The sequence below is a fragment of the Cetorhinus maximus genome, chromosome 18 (genome assembly GCF_964194155.1).
Source record: "Cetorhinus maximus chromosome 18, sCetMax3.hap1.1, whole genome shotgun sequence".
Lineage (NCBI taxonomy): Eukaryota > Metazoa > Chordata > Chondrichthyes > Lamniformes > Cetorhinidae > Cetorhinus > Cetorhinus maximus.
Window position 1 is genome coordinate 8328975 of NC_135896.1, and position 19042 is coordinate 8348016.

At 42.5% G+C, this 19042-nt stretch overlaps 1 protein-coding gene across 3 annotated transcripts in view; it reads left to right on the forward strand.

Annotated features, from left to right (window-relative positions):
• The first annotated feature begins 2551 nt into the window (after positions 1-2551).
• The window catches only part of cep128 (centrosomal protein 128), a 326023-nt gene continuing 309532 nt past the window's right edge, over positions 2552-19042 (forward strand). For all 3 annotated transcript variants that reach the window (XM_078562064.1, XM_078562065.1, XM_078562066.1), the window contains exons 1-5: positions 2552-2683; positions 9566-9729; positions 10633-10719; positions 16964-17081; positions 18434-18555. In XM_078562064.1, the coding sequence (XP_078418190.1) occupies positions 9580-9729; positions 10633-10719; positions 16964-17081; positions 18434-18555 (477 nt within the window). In that variant the 5' untranslated portion in view covers positions 2552-2683; positions 9566-9579. The remainder of the gene's footprint in view (positions 2684-9565; positions 9730-10632; positions 10720-16963; positions 17082-18433; positions 18556-19042) is intronic.

The window sequence follows — 19042 nt, forward strand, 5'->3', positions numbered from 1 at the left end:
GGTGCTATATAAATATAAGTTGTTGTGTGCTTTGGACCACCATGCTCCTATGATAATTGCAATAATATTGAACAATTTAGAAAAGTACACATTTCCACAGATACTCAAATAACATCTTAATTCAGAAAAATGTTGAATACCTGTATATCTAAATACACTGCCTCTTAATAAGCCATTGATAATAATCTGACATGTTAACCTGTGATACGCCTAGTCCGAGTGAAGCAAGTTAGCATGTTTTTGGCTTTTGTGTGCTGGTTTGCTTATCATTTTCAGCCTGCACCTCTGGCTAGCAGCAATGTGAAAAAGAGCCAAATGTGTAAGTCTCTCCCTGTCAGTACACAGCCTCTCCACCAGCAAGTCCTCAGCTGTCCCTCTTTGTTACGACACGTGGAAACTGCATCACTCGTGGCCCCAGGCTAAAGCTTCAGAGGGACTCAGAAAAGGTTTGACCTCAGACATGCAGTATGCAGGCCGACTGGCTTGTGGTCACACCCTGGCACTCATGAATAAAACTTCCTGCTACAGGTGAATAGCTCTACTGCCCTGTGGATATCTGGGGAGAGTTGAAGGCTAAAGGGAGTAAACCCTGACAAAAAAATCTAGAGTGGAGCCCAAAGGTGGACTGATGTGTAAATATGTCATCTCAAGCTGGTGCCAAACATAGTGCTTTGCCTTTCCTTGGACTCAGTTGGGAAGGTTGAAAGAGGAACCCTGACATTTGGGCAGCCCGGTGTCTCCATAAATTTTTTCCAGGCTTGGGTCCAGGAGAGGACATTCCAGTTTTGCTGCAGAGTGTTAAAGCAACACTGGAGACTGAAGCTACGAGTGATAAGCCCAGCTTGATAGGCGTAGAGAAGGGGTGCTATGGGCTGTCTCCGTCAGTGGAAAGGACCATCGTGTCCCACTGGTCATCCGCCACCACCTCAAGTCAGGCAGTCCCTGAACAGTAAGGTGCTGACCCAACATGGTTGAATCCTGCACCTTCTCGGCCCACTGCATTCCTCTACAGCAAATGTGGCAGACATTGCCAAGCCAGAGTGGGGCTCCTGAGCCACAACAGGCAATGCTGACACAGAGTTAACCGCCACAGAGCAAACCATCACATTAGGGGGGTTGCCTACATCCCTTGAATGAATTAAAAAAAAAACCTTATGAGACAGAAGGCGGCCACAATTAACCTGTTTAACTTTAAACATTGTATTTAAAAAAATTTTAATTAATTGCTGAAAGTTTAATATGTTTAAATTTGTGCACATTGTGTATAAAAGAAATCTAAATCTGTTGCAGAATATTTAACATATTAACACTTGTACATATTATAAAAACTAAACTTGTTGTTTAAAGTTTGTTATTGGACAAAGTGCAGATTAAAAAAAATAAATTTGTGGCTTAAAGTTTGTTTTTAAAAATTCATTCATGGGATGCAGGCATCGTTGGCTAGGCCAACATTTATTGCCCATTTCTAATTGCCCTTGAGAAGGTGGTGGTGAGCTGCCTTCTTGAACTGCTGCAGTCCACGTGGTGTTGGTACACCCATGTTGCTGTCCGGTTTCATTCCTTTTAGACATTTTAGTGGATTGAAACAACTGAGTGGCTTGCTAGGCCCTTTCAGAGGGCAGTTAAGAGTCAACCACATTGCTGTGGGTCTGGAGTCACATGTAGGCCAGACCAGGTAAGGGCGGCAGATTTCCTCCTTAAAGGGCATTAGTGAACCAGATGAGTTTTTCGGCAATCGACAACGGTTTCACGGTCATCATTAGACTTTTTAATTTCAGATATTTATTGAAGAGCATGACCCCGGGTCTCTGGATTACTAGTCCAGAGACAATGCCAATACACCACCGCCTCCCCCTATTTAAAATGTGTGCATTGAGCATAAAAACTTTAAACAACAAATTTAGTTTAAGTTGAATATTGTGCATATTAAAAACTAAATTTGTGGTTTAAAGTTTTTATGCACAATGCACAAACTTTCATTAACAAACTTTGTTGGGCATTGTGCGTATTAAAAACAACTACATTTGTGGTTTAAAGTTTGTTAATCCAACTTTGTGCATTGTGCATAAAGAACTAAATTTTTTGTTTAACCTTCAAGTTGGACGATTTGCATATTTAAAAAAAAACTAAATTGGTAATTTAAAGTATGTTCATTGAAATTTGTGCATTGTGCATAAAAGTTAAATTTGTTATTTAAAGTTTAAGTTGGACAATGTGCATATTTTTAAAAAAAAGCTAAATTTGTGGCTGGAAGTTTTAATTGAAAAGCGAACAAAAAATATGAAAGATCAAAGCAGGGAGCGTACAGCTTGTCAGCTGAAGGTGAGCGAGTTAGCGCTCTGGAGCTGCACGCTGGCGCCTCTCTGTGGGGGAGGGGAGGGGAGGAGGAGGCGGGACGTTTGGCGCAATTTCCGAGCAGGCATTGAAGTGGGACACCTGCCGCTGTGCCTTCTGGGATTTGTAGTCTCTCCTCCCCACCCTCCCACGGCCCCTCCGTTCGCCGCGGGGAGCGGGGAGGACTACATTTCCCAGCCGCCCCCGCGGCGGGTCCAGGCCGGCCGAAGGCGGACATTTCAAGTTGCCATAGACGCTCCCCTGGCGGCTCTGAGGGCGGCGGGTGGCTGTCGATGGCCGGGGACGGGCCGCTAGCACGGGCGGGATGGATCTTTGCGGCGAGTTAAAGGTAACGGCTCCTCAAATGAACGCCCTCTGACAATTAATCTTAATACATACGAGGGGCTCTCAGTCTCTCCATCCCCTGTCAGGGCAGAGCCAGGCCTGGGAAGGCAGCAGAGAGGGAGAAGCAGCTTCTCCTCCCTATGGTCTGCGCCTGTGTTTAGAAACTTAGCTGCTGCTCTTGGGTTCAGGGATAGAAGGTACCAGAGCTAAATTTGCAGATGACACCAAAATAGGTGGCAAAGTAAGTTTCAATGAAGAAATAAAAAGTTTACAAATGGATATGGACAGGTTAGGTGAATAGAGTATAAAAATAGGGAAGTGTTGTTGCAACTGTACAAGGCATTGGTGAGACCGCACCTGGAGTACTGTGCACAGTTTTGGTCCCCTTACTTGAGGAAGGATGTAACTCTTTCGAGTACAATCACAGTTCTTGGTTTCCGGGAGTGGGACATGAACCCACAACCTTCTGATTCAAAGGCGAGGGTGCTATGAACTGAGCCACAGCTGACACCTCTGAGGAAGGATGTAGTTGCGCTGGAGGCGGTTCAGGGGAGGTTCACTAGGTTGATTCCAGAAGTGCGGGGCTTGCCTTATGAGGAGAGATTGAGCAGTTTAAGCCTATACTCGCTAGAGTTTAGAAGGATGACAGGAGATCTAATTGAGGTATATAAGATGCTAAAGGGGGTAGACAAAGTAGATGTGGATGTTTCCCCAGAGATGAGGAGGACAAAAACAAAAATAAAAATACCTGGAAAAACTCAGCAGGTCTGACAGCATCTGCGGAGAGGAACACAGTGTTGAAGAGTCATATGGGCTCGAAACGTTAACTGTGTCCCTCTCCGCAGATGCTGTCAGACCTGCTGAGTTTTTCCAGGTATTTTTATTCTTGTTTTGGATTTCCAGCATCTGCAGTTTTTTGCTTTTATCAGAGATGAGGAATTACTTTTCTCAAAGGGTCGTGAATCTGTGGAATTCACTACCTCAGAGTGCAGTGGATGCCGGGACGCTGAATAAACTTAAGGAGGAGGTAGACAGATTTTTAATTAGTAACAGGTTGAAAGGTTATGGGGAGAGGGTGGGAAATTGGAGTTGAGGCCGAAATGAGATCAGCCATGATCATATTGAATGGCGGGGCAGGCTCGAGGGGCTGAATTGCCTACTCCTGCTCCTAGTTCTTATGTTCTTATGCTCTGAGCCATCCAACTTGGATGGTTTAGCTGTGGATCAGTTGATAACACTATCCATTCTGACTCTGAAGGCTGTGGGTTCAAACCCCACTTCAGGACTTGAGCTGTTTTCCTTGGAGAATAGAAAGCTGAGAGGAGTTTTTGACTGAGGTATTCAAAAGCATGAGGGGCCTGGACAGAGTAGATAGGAAGAAACTGTTCTCCACTGGTGGAAGGATTAAGAACATATAAGAGGGGCTAATTGGCAAAGGAAGCAATGAAGACATGAGAAGAAACGTTCATGCAGCGAGTGGTTAAGATCTGGAATGCGCTGCCTGAGAGTATGGTAGAGACAAGGTTCAATTGATACATTTAAGAGGGAATCACATTGTTACCTGGAAAAGAAGAATGTGGGGGAAAAGGCAGGGGAATCGCATTAGGTGCATTGTTTATCCAGAGAGCTGGCACAGACATGGGCCAAATGGCTTTTTGTGCTGTAATGATTCTGATCGAGTCAAGGCCGATGCTCTCCAATACAGTGTTTTGTTTTCCATTCATTCAGGGGATGTGGCTTTGCTGGCTGGGCCAGCATTTATTGCCCATCCTTAGTTGCCCTTGAGAAGGTGGTGGTGTGCTGTCTTCTTGAACTACTGCAGTTCATGTGGTGTAGGCACACCCACAGTGCTGTTAGGAAGAGAGTTCCTGCGACAGTAAAGAAACAGTGATATATTTCCAAGTCAGGATGGTGAGTGACTTCCAGGTGGTGGTGTTCCCATCTATCTGCTACCCTTGTCCTTATAGATGGTTGTGGGTTTGGAAGGTGCTGTCTAAGGAGCCTTGGTGAATTCCTGCATTGCATCTTGTAGATGGTACAGACTGCTGTGTGTTGGCGGCAGAGGGAGCGAATGTTTGTGGATGTGGTGCTAATTAAGCAGGCTGCTTTGTCCTGGACAGTGTCAAGCTTCTTGAGTGTTGTGGGTGCTGCACTCATACAGGCAAGTTGGGAGTATTCCATCACAGTCTTGACTTGTGCCTTGTAGATAGATGGTGGACAGGCTTTGGGGAGTCAGGAGGTGAGTTACTCGTCGCACGATTCCTAGCCTCTGACCTGCTGTTGGAGCCACAGTATTTATATGGCTAGTCCAGTTCAGTTTCTGGTCAATGGTAACCTCCAGGATGTTGATTAGTGGGGGATTCAGCAATCGTAATGCCGTTGAACGTCAAGGGGCGATGGTTGGATTCTCTCTTATTGGAGATGGTCGTTGCCTGGCACTTATGTGGCGCGAATGTTACTTGCCACTTGTCAGCCCAAGCCTGGATATTGTCCAGGCCTAGCTGCATTTGGAGATGGTTGAGGGAATGCTGCACTGTCAGAGATGCTGTCATTTGAATGAGTCATTAAACTGAGGCTTTGTCTGCCTTCTGGGTCGGATGTAAAAGATCGCGAGTTTAAAATGTGGCCCCCTTTGCCTTCTTGGGGTCACGTTAAAGATCCTCTGAGACTATTTCTAAGACGACCAGGAGAGTTGTCCCTGGTGGCCTAGCCAATATTTATCCTGCAATCAACTTCACAAAAAATGGATTTCTGAGACATTATCACTTTGGGATCTTGCTGTGTGCTTATTAAATGCTGTGTTTTCTACTTTACAATATATCTACACTTCAAAAAGCGCCTATTGGCTGTAAAGTGCTTCAAGACATCCTGAAGTTGTGAAGGGCATAAGTCTTTTTTTAAATTCAAGCAGTGTCCACTTTGGTGTGCACTCCTCCAATCTGGGTTATTGTAAACCTGCCCCTCAATGAAATTTTGATGAAAGAAAGGATTTTATATAGAGCTTTTCACGGCTATCTTGATAAAGTCAATGAAGGACTTTTTGAAGCGTGGTCACTGTTGTAATGTAGGAAGCACAGTAGCTAATTTATGCTCAGTGGGCTCCCACAAACGACAATGTGCTAATGAACAGATAATCTCTTTTGGAGATGGACCCTAAGTTTATTGTCTCACCTGAAAGATGGAACCTTTGCTAGTGCAGCACTTCCTCAGTACTGCGTTGGAGTGTCAAGCTTTGACTTTTGTGCTCAAGCCCTGGTATGGGGCTTGAACCTGGAACATTGTGATTCAGAAGCAAGCGTGCTACCCACTGAGCCAGAGCTGATACTCCAGTTAAATATACCAAGCATTAAGAACAGAATTTGCAACCAGTCACTAATAAGCGTGAAGGGGATATATTGTGGCCTTGATCACAGTTTGGCTTGACTTGAGGTATGTCTGGGAACTAAAATATTCTTGGCTGTAACCTTTTCGGGAGTAATGAAGAGAGGGAAGAGAATGGGTGTGGGATGAGTTCTAAATACCTCTGCATAGCAAAGCATGGTCCTGACAACTCACCCAGCTCTCATTGGTGGAGTATTGTGTGCAGTTCAAGGTTTGTATTGGCATGTTATTAGAGCCCTGTCCTCCTCCTTCCTTAACCGAGGTTTTCCACCCACGGTGGTTGACAGGGCCCTCAACCGTGTCCGGCCCATCTCCCGCGCATCCGCCCTCACACCTTCTTCTCCCTCCCAGAAACATGATAGGGTCCCCCTTGTCCTCACTTATCACCCCACCAGCCTCCGCATTCAAAGGATCATCCTCCGCCATTTCCGCCAACTCCAGCATGTTACCACCACCAAACACATCTTCCCTTCACCGCCCCTGGCGGCATTCCGTAGGGATCGTTCCCTCTGTGACACCCTGGTCCACTCCTCCATCACCCCCTACACCTCAACCTCCTCCCACGGCACCTTCTCATGCAACCGTAGAAGATGCAACACCTGCCCCTTTACTTCCCCTCTCCTCACGTCCAAGGGCCCAAACACTCATTTCAAGTGAAGCAGCATTTCACTTGCACTTCCCTCAACTTAGTCTACTGCATTCGTTGCTCCCAATGCGGTTTCCTTTACATTGGAGAGACCAAACGCAGACTGGGTGACCGTTTTGCAGAACACCTTCGGTCCGTCCGCAAGCATTACCCAGACCTCCCTGTCGCTTGCCATTTCAACACTGCACCCTGCTCTCATGCCCACATGTCCGACCTTGGCTTGCTGCATTGTTCCAGTGAAGCTCAACACAAACTGGAGGAACAGCACCTCATCTTCTGACTAGGCATTTTACAGCCTTCCGGACTGAATATTGAGTTCAACAATTTTAGATCATGTACTCTCTCCTCCATCCCCACCCCCTTTCCGATTTTCTCCCTCTTTGTTTTTTTCAAATAATTTATATAGATTTTTCTTTTCCCACCTATTTCCATTATTTTTAAATGTATTTCCATCCATTGTTTTATCTCTACCTTTTAGCCTTTTTCGATTCCTTCACCACACCCCACCCCCACTAGGGCTATCTGTACCTTGCTCGTCCTGCTTTCTACCCTTAATTAGCACATTCCTTTCGATAATAGCACCACCTTCAACACCTCTTTGTCCTTTTGTCTGTGGCATCTTTTGGTTATCTCCACCTATCACTGGCCCTCTATCCAGCTCTTCTTGTCCCCCCCCACCTCCCCCCCCCCCACCCCCTTAAACCAGCTTATATTTCACCCCTTTCCTATTTTTCCTTAGTTCTGTTGAAGAGTCATGCGGATTCGAAACATTAACTGTGCTCCTCTCCACCGATGCTGCCAGACCTGCTGAGTTTTTCCAGGTATTTTTGTTTTTGTCCTGAATTTTGTTCTCTTTTCATCTGGCTATGCAGCCCAATATCTTAATAGTTGTCTTTACAGCTGCGGCACACTGGTTTGCAGCAGTGTTTTATCCTTCAGTATATCAAAATACATCTCCCGTGTCATGTAGAATAACTCCATTTATGTTGGCACTGTTTATTATCCTTTCCCTTTGTATTTGTTCACATTAAATGATGAGTGCCATTCATCAGCCCAATACTGATGTAACCAGGTTAGATTATAGAATTGTACAACACTGAAAGAAGCCATTCAGTCCATTGTGCCTATACTCTTCTAAAGGTCTATCCACTTCACTGCTCTTTCCCCAGTGGCTTGCACATTTTTCCTTTTTGAGTGTTTTTCCAATTTCCCTTTTGGAAGTTAATATCAAATTTGCTTCATCTGCCGTTTCAGGCAGTGCCTTCCAAATCATAACTTGTGGCATAGAAAAAAATTCTCCTCATCCGCTCTGGTTCTTTTACCAATTATCTTAAACCTGTGTACTCTTGTTACTGACCTTCAGGTAAAAGGCTCACCTGTAAAATGTGTTCTAGCTTGCTCAGACCTTAAGACAGTAACGGAAAACAATGATAAACTGGTGTTTATCTTCTGATGGATTATTTATTAAAGGTGATTTTTTCATTGAACCTTAAAACTGAGCCCTCTCCTATTTTGTATCACTGTGAATGAGAAAACGTCCCATAGTTATGTTTTAATTGAGACAATTTTGTACAATGGTGAACAAAGTAGGGAAATTACAGAAGACGTTTCTTGTATGTTTTGAGTAATCAGAGGGGTGTTCATGGACTTTGTCACTACTGCATATCATTTGACACGTGCGCGTGCGTGTGTGTGTGTGTGCGCATCTACCTATTTCAGCTTCCAATGCACTTAATCTGGGAGATGAATTTAGCATGCTTATTTTGAAAACAGAGGTGATTAGATCAGCACAAATTGAAACAAATTGCCTAGTCTGACTCTTGGTAACAACCCAAGCTCACTGACTGTAATTAGTTCAGTTTTTGCACAGATGAGACAAAAAATGCCACCTTGTAGATGCCCTAAAATATATTGCAATGACTAGGTTGACTCCCATATCTGCATAATCTATGCCTTGAAGTTTGGCTTAGAATAGTAGAGCTGGGCCACTACTCATTGGTGGGAGGCTGAGAAATACTCCAGTGCTGAACTAGTTTTGGTATGGGGGAATGTGGAGGCTTCAAATGTGGACCCTAGAATTTTTGTGGAGTTAGGAGCGCTCCTGCATCTCCTGCCTCTTTAAAAACTCTTCCCGAAAATTCTGGTCCTTTATCAGGTGGTAACCAATGACGGCTTCGCCTGCTCACTGCTTGGTACAAATAGTTACACTTTACAACTGTGACTTGTGTTAAAACTCACTGCTCATTCACTGAGGAAAGGAGGAATCTGGAGATAGTCTTTCCTTAACATGGGTTTATTCGCAAAACCCAGAGAGCACAGGCACAGACTCCCTTTTCTTTCCCCCCAACACAGGAGGAGATCGATTCTTATATATACATATATATATATAAATTTCCCCAATTAGTAATGGCTTGTCTCAGTTATAACTAGAGCATGCAGTTCGTTGTGACAGGATTGCAACATTAACAACCTGGATTACTCATGAGAACTGACACAGGAGGTAAACTGGAAAGCTCTTTCTTTTATTCTTTCATGGGATGTGAGTATTGCTGGCAAGGCCAGTAATTTTTGGCCATTCCTAACTTCAAACCGGGGCTGAATTATGTCTACATGCCCCAGTCCAATCTTCCCCTGGCCTGTGGCCGCTCCTCACCTAAAGGATGCACATAGCTTTAAAAGGGCAAAATACACCATCTTACTGCATTCTAATAGCAGATTTTCAATTTTCCTTTCTGTTCCCTACCCTGTTCAATAGTTTTCTCCCCTGGGCATGACGACTTGCCTTGCATCTTATTCAATGGCGTCAGAAAGTTCACATCTCACTTTACCCAGTTTCTAAGTTGAGATTTTTTTTTGCAGGCTGCAGCGTACTTATGGCGGACTCACCGAGTGACTCAGACACATGCCTTCACGATTTTTCCAGGCGGCAAGGACCACTGAAGGCAACGGCTAAGCGAAGGAGCAGAAAGCACAATGCTGTTGATGTGGCCGAAAAAATAGACACATTAACAAGCACTTTGCAGGTATTGTGTTGGATTTAAAAACTTCTTTATCTTGACTCATTATACTTGGCACTTGGTGCTGCATTTTCTGCAGTGTTTGCCTGAAAATTAAAAATGCAAAGGAAACTCTTGGGGGTGCAGGGGGGAAGCTAGTTATATAAAATTAAGTGGGAAAATGGTTATGTAAATTTCTGTTCTGTGTTGTCGGCTTTTGCAACTCAGTGTACTGGATGGGCGAATGTGACGACAGCAAGACCTTTCAGTGATGTGCCGGAGACCCCAAAAATTGTGAAAAATGTAAATCAAATGTATATTAATTTAAATACAGGACCATTTGTAGTTAATAGAAATTTAAAAAAAGAAGTGGATTAGGATGACTTTTTCAGAAATTGAGTTACGGATGTCAAAAGGTAATTCAGCATGCTTCCAATAGGTCTGAGAGAGAAGCTATTCCCTTTGAATGATCAATGTTCTGGAGAAATTGAATGCTAGGTGAGAGTAGTGAAATTTATGTTAAGAGGCTTTGAGAGCATTATTGAGAGCTTGAGATGTTGTTAGGAATCTAATTCCTAATTTATGTCAATACTTAATTATAATTACCTTTTTAATATCTCTGCACACAACTAATGTTACTCTAATAAGCAACTATTACATGATTATCCTGTTTAAAATCTTGTGAAGAATTTCAGCTAACTAATTTCAATGCCTCCGAGACAGCCCAACTGGGATTGTGAGGAATTCACTATGACATTTAGAGTTATGTCTAGTATAGGCAGTATTCTCCCATGGTACTGATAAAGAGATTGTGATTTTTAAGTGGATTTTTTGTCCATTTCTAAACGATTGAAACCAGCCTTAGCAGTGACTCCATTTCTGTTTGAAGAGTTCAGGATTTTTTGATGTTTGAAGTTGAATGCATTTCAGGATACCAGTCGAGACCTAACGAGCGTTGATCGGATGCTGGGGCGCTATAGAGGCTATACCAATGAACAAATGGAGACAGTGGCACAGGTGTGTACTTGTGAAAGATAAATAATCTCATAAGATTGGTAACTCTTGCTTCCCCCAACCCCGATCCCCTTTGTAAGTCAGTGTCAAACATTCACCAACAGTGCGAATCGGTGAACAATCTGGGCTGAAGGTTTTGCTGTTCTGGTAGTGAGAAGACCACTGTAGCTTGAGAAAGTCATGTAATTTGCTCTTTAATTATCTCTAGCTACCCCACCCCCCTCAGTTATTATCCCCTTATTTGCTACATGTTGTGAGGTGCTTTTACATTAGCATGATGGAGCTGAAGGCCAATACATGCTTATAGCAAAAAAATCTGATCTTCATTGTTCTAGCAGGGCCGGGGTGGGAAGGCAGAGAGGGAGGGAGGGAGGGAGGAAGGGAGCTGGTGGAGGATGGTGTGTCTTTTTTATTGTGGATCATGTTAGCTGCTGCCTGATGTACTGGCTTCAGTTTGGGTCTACTCCAGGCAAGGATCTGACTGTTCTGATAACCAATAGTATCAAAGGCTACCCAATTAAAAATTCCCAGGTTGAGACTGATCTATAATGACCTAATGTTGCATGTTTGTGGAGAAAGCTGGAATCTGGATTGTGATTGATGTCTTGTTGGCCTATGGAGGGGTGACATATGGTCAGTTAACAAATAATAAACAATAGAGAGTAGTGGCTGGTAGAATACCATTCTCCCAAACCTTTTTTAAACAAAGTAAAAATGCTTCTGGGATAGTCCAATTTGGATTGAGAGCATTGTGAGGAATTTTGGAAGCAAATTCATCCCAATGATTTGGGAGATCTGTCATTTGAATTGCAAAAGATTCTTGTTTAATATTTATGGGAATTTGTAGATTGATAGCATTATGAAAAATTTAAATTATCTTCCATTTAATGGAAATATAGCTTAAAGGAGGGTTGTCTGATCTTGACAAGGTTGATTGATTAACAAATACAACAGATGGGCATAGTTCTTTGTGTTGGAAGTCTGAATAGTGGACAAGGAAGTTAACTTTCCCACTTAGGATCAGACAAGTGTTCAATGGCGAAATGGGGTGGTAAAAGGAGGAATAGGGGTGGTTAGAGACCAAAAAGGGGATTTACGCATAGAGGCAGAGGGCATAGCTGTGATATTAAATTAATACTTAGCATCTGTCTTTACCAAGGAGGAACGAAGATGTTATCCAGGCCATGGTGAAAGAGGAGGTAATTCAGACACTAGAAGGATTTAAGATTGAGAGGAAGTTTTGGATAGGCTGTCTGAACTTAAAGTTGATGAGGCCCTAGGACCCGATGGGATGCATCCAAAGATACTGAGGGAAGTGAGAGTGGGAATTGCAGAGGCATTGGCCATAATTTTTCAGTCTTTCTTAGACTCAGGGTGGTGCCAGAATTGCAAACATGTTACCCTTGTTCCAAAAAGTGTGTAAAGATAAGCCCAATAAGTTCAAATTCGGTGGTGGGGAAACTTCTAGAAATAATAATTCAGGACAAAATTAATAGTTACATGGACAAACGCAGGTTAAGGAAAGTCAGCATGGATTTCTTAAGGGAAAATTGTATTTAGCTAACTTGCTGGAGTTTTTTGAAGAGGTGACTGTGAAGGTTGCTGAGAGTGATGCTGCTGATGGTACATGGACTTCCAAAAGGCATTTGATACAGCACTGCATGACAGACTTGTCAACAAAGTTATAGTTCATGGAATAAAAGGGAAAGTAGCATCATGGATGTGAAATTGGCTGAGCCACAGTAAAGAAAGCAGTGGTTAATGGATGTTTTTTGGATTGGAGGAACGTTTGTAGTGCAGTTGCCCAAGGTTTAGAGTTAGGACCCTTGCTTTTCCTGATATATATTACTTGGTGTAAAAGGCACAGTTTCAAAGTTTGTGGATGATATGAAACTTAGAAGCATTGTAAACTGTGAGGAAAATAGTTTAGAACTTCAAAAGGACATGGACATTGGTGGAATGGGTGGACAGGTGGTAGATGAAGTTCAATGAGGAAAATGTGAAATGATTCATTTTGCTAGGAAGAACATGAAGAGACTATAAAATAAAGGGTCCAATTCTAAAGGGGCTACAGGAGCAGAGGACCTGGGTGTATATGTGCATAAGTCATAGAAGGTGTCAGGACAGGTTAAAAGAGTGGTTAAAAAAAGCATATCCCTAGGCTGTATTATTAGCGGTACAGAGTACAAGAGCAAAGAAGTTATGTTGAACTTGTATAAGACACTAGTTCAGCCTCAGCTTCCAATTCTGGGTGCCGCACTTTAGGAAAGAGTTTCTTTAAATATGTAAAAAGGAAGAGAGAGGCCAAAGTGAACATAGGCTGCTTAGAGAATCAGGCTGGGGAAATAATAATGGGGAACCAGAAAATGGCAGAGGAGTTGAATAGATACTTGTCATCAGTTGTCATGGTAGAAGACATTAATAGCATTCCAAAAATACAAAATAATCAAGGGGCAAAGTTGGGAGGGGGAGGAAATAAATACTATAACTATCACTAGAGGAAAAAGTACTAGGGAAACTAGGCTAAAGGCCTATGATTCCCCTGTACCTGATGGGTTGCATCCTAGGATGTTAAAGGAAGTAGCTACAGGGATAGTGGATGCACTGGTAGTAATCTTTGAAGAATCCTTAGATTCTGGAAAAGCCCCATGGGATTGGAAAACTGCCAATGTAACACCCTTATTCAGAAAGGGAGAGAGACAAAAACAGGTAACTATAGACCAGTTAGCTTAACATCTGTCATTGGGAAAATGTTAGAGTCTATTACAAAGGATACAATAGCAGAGCATTTAGAAATGCATAATATAATCAAGCAGAGTCAACAATGAAGGGGAAATCATGTCTGACAAATTTATTAGAATTATTTGAGGAGCAGGATAGATAAAGGGGAACCAGTAGATATTTGGATTTCCGAAAGGCATTTGATAAGGTACCGCACATAAGGCTACTTAATAAGATAAGAACCCAAGATGTTAGAGGTAGTATATTAGCATGGATAGAGGATTGGCAAATTAATAGAAGACCACGAGTTTGGATAAGGGGGGCATTTTCAGGATGGCAACCTGTAACTAGTGGAGTGCCACAGGGATCAGTGCTGGGGCCTCAGTTATTTACAATATATATTAATGAATTGGATGAGGGAAGTGAATGTACTATTGCTAAGTTTGCAGATGACACAAAAATAGGTGGGAAGGCAAGTGGTGAGGATGACACAAAGGGTCTACAGAGGGATATAGACAGGTTAAATGAGTGGGCAAAAACTTGGCAGATGGAATATAATGTGGGAAAATGTGAGGTTATGTACTTTGGCAGGAAGAATAGAGGAGCTGAATATTACTTAAATGGAGAAAGACTGCAGAATGCTGCAACACAGAGGGATTTGGGGGTCCTCATGCATGAATCACAAAACATACACATACAAGTTCAGGTAATATGGAGGATAAATGGAATGTTGGCCTTTATTTCAAAGGGAATGGAATATAAAAATAGGGAAATTTTGCTAAAACTATACAAGGCACTAGTTAGACCACACTTAGAATACTGTGAACAGTTTTGGCCCCCTTAATCTCAGGAAAGTATGCTGGCATTGGAGGCAGTTCACTGGGTTGATCCTGGGTATGGAGGGATTTTCTTATGAGGAGAGATTGAGTAAGTTCGGCCTGTACTCATTGGAGTTTAGAAGAATGAGAGGCAACCTTATTGAAACATATAAGATTCTTAGGGGCTTGACAGGGTAGATGCTGAGTGTTGTTTCCCCTTGTGACAGAGTCTAGGACCGGAGGGCATAATCTCAGAGTAAGGGATCACCTGTTTAAGATAGACGAGGAGGAATTTCTTCTCTTGGAGAAGAAATCTGTGAAATTCTTTACCGTGGAGGGCTTTAGAGGCTAGATTGTTAAGTATATTCAAGGCTGAGATAGACAGATTTTTAATCAGTAAGAGAATCAAGGGTTATGGGGAAAAGGCAGGAAAGTGGAGTTGAGGATTATCAGATCAGCCATGATCTCATTGAATGACAGAGCAGACTTGATGGGCTGAATGGCCTACTTCTGCTCCTATGTCTTATGGTCTTCAATATAGTGACATTGTAGAGAGTACAGAAAAGATTCACAAGAATGGTTCCAGGGTCAAAGAACTTCAGCTTTGAAGATAGGTTGGAAAAGTTGGAACAGTTTTCTTTGGAGAAAAGAAGACTGAGAGGGGATTTGATAGAGGCATGCAAAATGATGAGCGGTCTGGACACAGAAACTGTTCTCGCCCATATAAGGGTTGAGAACAATAGGGCACAGATTTAAGGTATTTTGTGAAGAGGCAAAAATGATATGAAAAACACCTTTTCATGCAGCGAGTGGTTAAGATCTGGAATGCAATGCCTGAGAGTGTGGTGGAGGCAGGTTCAATTGGGGCATTCAAGAGAGAATTAGACTGTTATTTAAAAAGGATAGATGTGCAGGATTGTGGGGAGAATGACACTAAGTAGATTGCTCATTCGGAGAGTCTGTGTCGACACGATGGGCTGAATGATGACCTTCTGCGCTGTTAAAATTCAGTGATATCACTGGAGCCTGTTCTTCAGTTAATTTTTGCATCAGTAGGCATCGAAACAGCTGAGACTCGTGAAACCTGCTGTGGGTGTCTGATTCTTCATCACAGAAGTTGATCCCAGTTAGAAGCATAGGCTGGAATTTTCTAGCTCCTCACGCCGGCGGAATCTTCCGGTCCCGCTGATGTGAATGGAGATTTCAATGGCTCACTGGCCCCGCTGCGGGGGAACACGCTGTGAGAGGGCTGGAAAATTCCAGTCATAGTGTCAAAGAATGGCCACACATCCAGCAAGATATGTTATTGAAACATAGCATGCTTTGGTAAGTGGTAATTGAAGCAGAGATCCTGACACCTTTTGAGGGAAAGTGGATCAGTATTTGAACCGGAGGAAGAAACAGGGCTATGGGGGAGAAAACAGGGCGGTGGTGATAGGTTTTGCATTGCTCCAGCAAATGCCTCACCTGACACCTAGCAGGGGTCCCCAGGACAGTAACTTGGAGTGGAAAACCTGGCACCATCTGTAGCTATCCTACTACTGAGTTTGGCTATTTTAAGACTAACTTAGGTATTGAAACTGTGCATTAGTTACATGCTGCATCTCATCCACCAAGCTACCCGTGGAGATTGGGTCAGGGTCTTTGCTTGCCTTTCACTATTGTTTGTTCACCATTGAAATTCAACAATTGCTTTCATTCTCTTTGCCTCTATAACCCTTCTTTCCCTCCCGTTCTCATGATATTCCTGTATGCAGTTTTTTGTATTTCTTGCTAGTGTCTTCCATTCAGATTCCACATTACGTCCAATTGGTATTGATGCTTATTTCCCTTTTTTGTCTCTCAATTGCCTCTTTAAAGCTGGACTGAGATACTTGAGCAAATTAGATTGCTCTTTCAAAGAGCTAGCATAGACTAGATGGAGCGAGTGGCCTCCTGTGCTGTATGATTTTTATGATTCCATGACAACACTTTCCATCTACCTCCAGATTAAAAAATAACCCGTTAAATCCATTAGCTGCTGTAGGGTACTAGTAAACACATTTGAATTGCAATCTTTTGTTGTCCTCTCCTCTCATGCTTTGCTTAGTTTTTCTGTTTTGGTTTCACAACAGTATTTAATAAGCAAAAAAAAAAAAATGTGCAAAAAGCTTTCTAACTTTGTGTGCAGGAAGACCACTTAAATTATGAAAGATTCTATTGTGTCGTGGTTCTCAACATATTTTGTAGCTGAGTTGAACATTTTGTGGGAGTGCCTTTGCTTGGCATTTGCCCACAGCAGTGTGGGTGAGGTCAAACCTCGGTATGAAGAGCCAACCTGCATCGCACCACCCTACATATGAAGAAAATACTTCTGGGAACTGGCAAATCCCACTTAGTCTCAAGGATCAAGGCATTTTTTGATGGAGGACTCCTTGCTTTTTATATAGCACATCCATCAATCCCTTCTTTTTGCAGAATTAAATGTCTTCTAAATCTATTATACCCTGTTTTGATAGATATTCTGGTAACTTTATTCTGTAATGACATTGTCTGTGTTATGCCATCACACAGCATAGATGAAGTGCGAGAAATTCTTAAGGTATGAAATAAATTAATTGGTCCCAAAGTGGCATTAAAAACGTTATAACTGAGAAAATTGTATTTTGAATAAGGCAACACATGACATTCTACCTAAATTTTTTGTTTTGATTTTTGGAAATGTGAAGCTACGAGATGATTTGGAACAGTCCATTGATGAGTTGCGAAGTCAGCGATTGAGCAGACACTCTGGACGTTCCATTCCTTCTCTTCGTACCAGTGACCTTCAAGGTAACTCAGCAACAGGTAAGAAACGCCTTCTTAAGGGTCACGCTGTGAGATGCTATGTTTTGGGGGAGTGGAGCTGTGCTCTAGATTTAATTTCCCCATACAATGGATGCAAAATATCGTAGTGCAGCTGTTGCTTCTCTGGTTTTCCTTGCTTAATCTTGCAAAGGGGGGATGATTCTAGAATAAATGCTAGAAAATCTGGTGAAGTTGCTCCAATTATAATTTTATTTCCCCTTTATCAATATTCTCCTGAAGCCTGGATGAGTGCAGCTCCAACAACACTCAAGAAGCTTGACAAAGCAGCCTGCTTGATTGGCACCCCATCCACCATCTTAAATATTCATTCCCTCCACCATTGATGCACAGTGGCAGCAGTCTGTACTATCTACAAGATGCAGTGCAGCAACTCACCAAGGATCGTTTGACCCACGACCCAAACTCGCAACCTCTACTACCTAGAAGTGCAAGGGCAGTAGATACATTGGAACACCACCACCTCCAAGTTTCCCTCCATGCCGCACATCATCCTGACTTGGAACTATATCACTTTTCCTTCACTGCCGGGCTTAGTGTTTCCTCCCTTGTTGGGCTTCTTGAATATTGCTTTTGTATGTGCTGTAAAAATTCCACTTACCTCCTTTTTTTCACTTCAATTCCTGTCAATTTAGTTGGGGATAGTTGGAATCCCTCATCGTTAAGATTCTGTCTTTTTGTTTTATTCTTTCACAGATTTGTTTGTATTTCTCCCTCAACTTCTTTTCCACTGTTTGCTGGTCTGTAGTTTATTACAAATAATGTGACCAGTTCCCTTCTGACCTTTTATCCCGGTGCATACAGGCTCTTTGATTCTCTGTTATGTGCTTTCTGGCTACTATCGCCAAGTTATTTTCATTAACCCAGCTACTCCACCACTTCTTCCTTCCTTAGTATTGTTATATACATTATAGCCTTCAATATTTAGCTGACAATTTCACCCCGCTTGTAGCCATTGTTCCATTCTCTCTATTTCCCCACTTCTAAGTATGACGATCAATTCTCAAATTTTGTTCCTGGTAGTTTGTGCATTGCTTTACAGGCTTAATATGCTCTTATTTTTTAACATGGCATGTATTTTAATGCTACTTCCTATAACCGTTGCATTTCCTGAGTATTTATTTTGATCTTTTTGTACTGTTCTGTTCTCCTCTTTTTCTTCGCTTGAGATTAATACTATTTCCACTGAACCCTCTTTCCCCTTTTACTAATTTAAAGTCCCTTTTTTTTTTGCAGTCCTATTTATCCCTGAATGATTTACAACTTTTTTTTATTTCTGACTGCTAGTTGAATGTGTGTGGTGAAGTTAATGTAGCCTGATTTTATGTTTTCAGAAAGTCGTCGATATCGTCCTACCTCACCCCTCAGAGACCCTGGAGGGTACCTAGGAACAGACCGTAGAAGGTCTAGATCTGCGACTGTGAGATTTGTAGATGACCTGGAACCATTAAATCATGTACGTTAAAATGTAGAATAGTGATAATGTCATTTGGCTTATCTATATCATCTTTCTGTAGAAATCTAGAGATTCCAGACCTCAGCAGCTATTTGCCTCTCTTTTCTTTCGATTTCAATATTTTAAATTTTCTTCAACTTGGTACTTGTCTAATTATCTAACGTCAAAGTCCTTTACTTGTTAATTTTTCCTACGCCTCTCTGTTCTCACAGCAATCAATCTGTCTGTCTAATATTTTATTAAAGCTTGGCTACAGACGAGGTCACCTTCCATATTAATGCTTCTGATAGTTCTTTCTTTTTCCCCGCCTGAGGATTTTTCCAATGTGTTGACAGGGTCCTCAACTGTGTGCATTCCATTTCCAATACTTCTGCTCTCGCCTTCCCTCCCAGAACGACAATAGGGTTCAGCATTTTGGAGGGACTGTTCCCTCTGCAGCACCCTGATCACCCCCTCGCAGCACCCTCACCTTCCCATGGCATCTTTC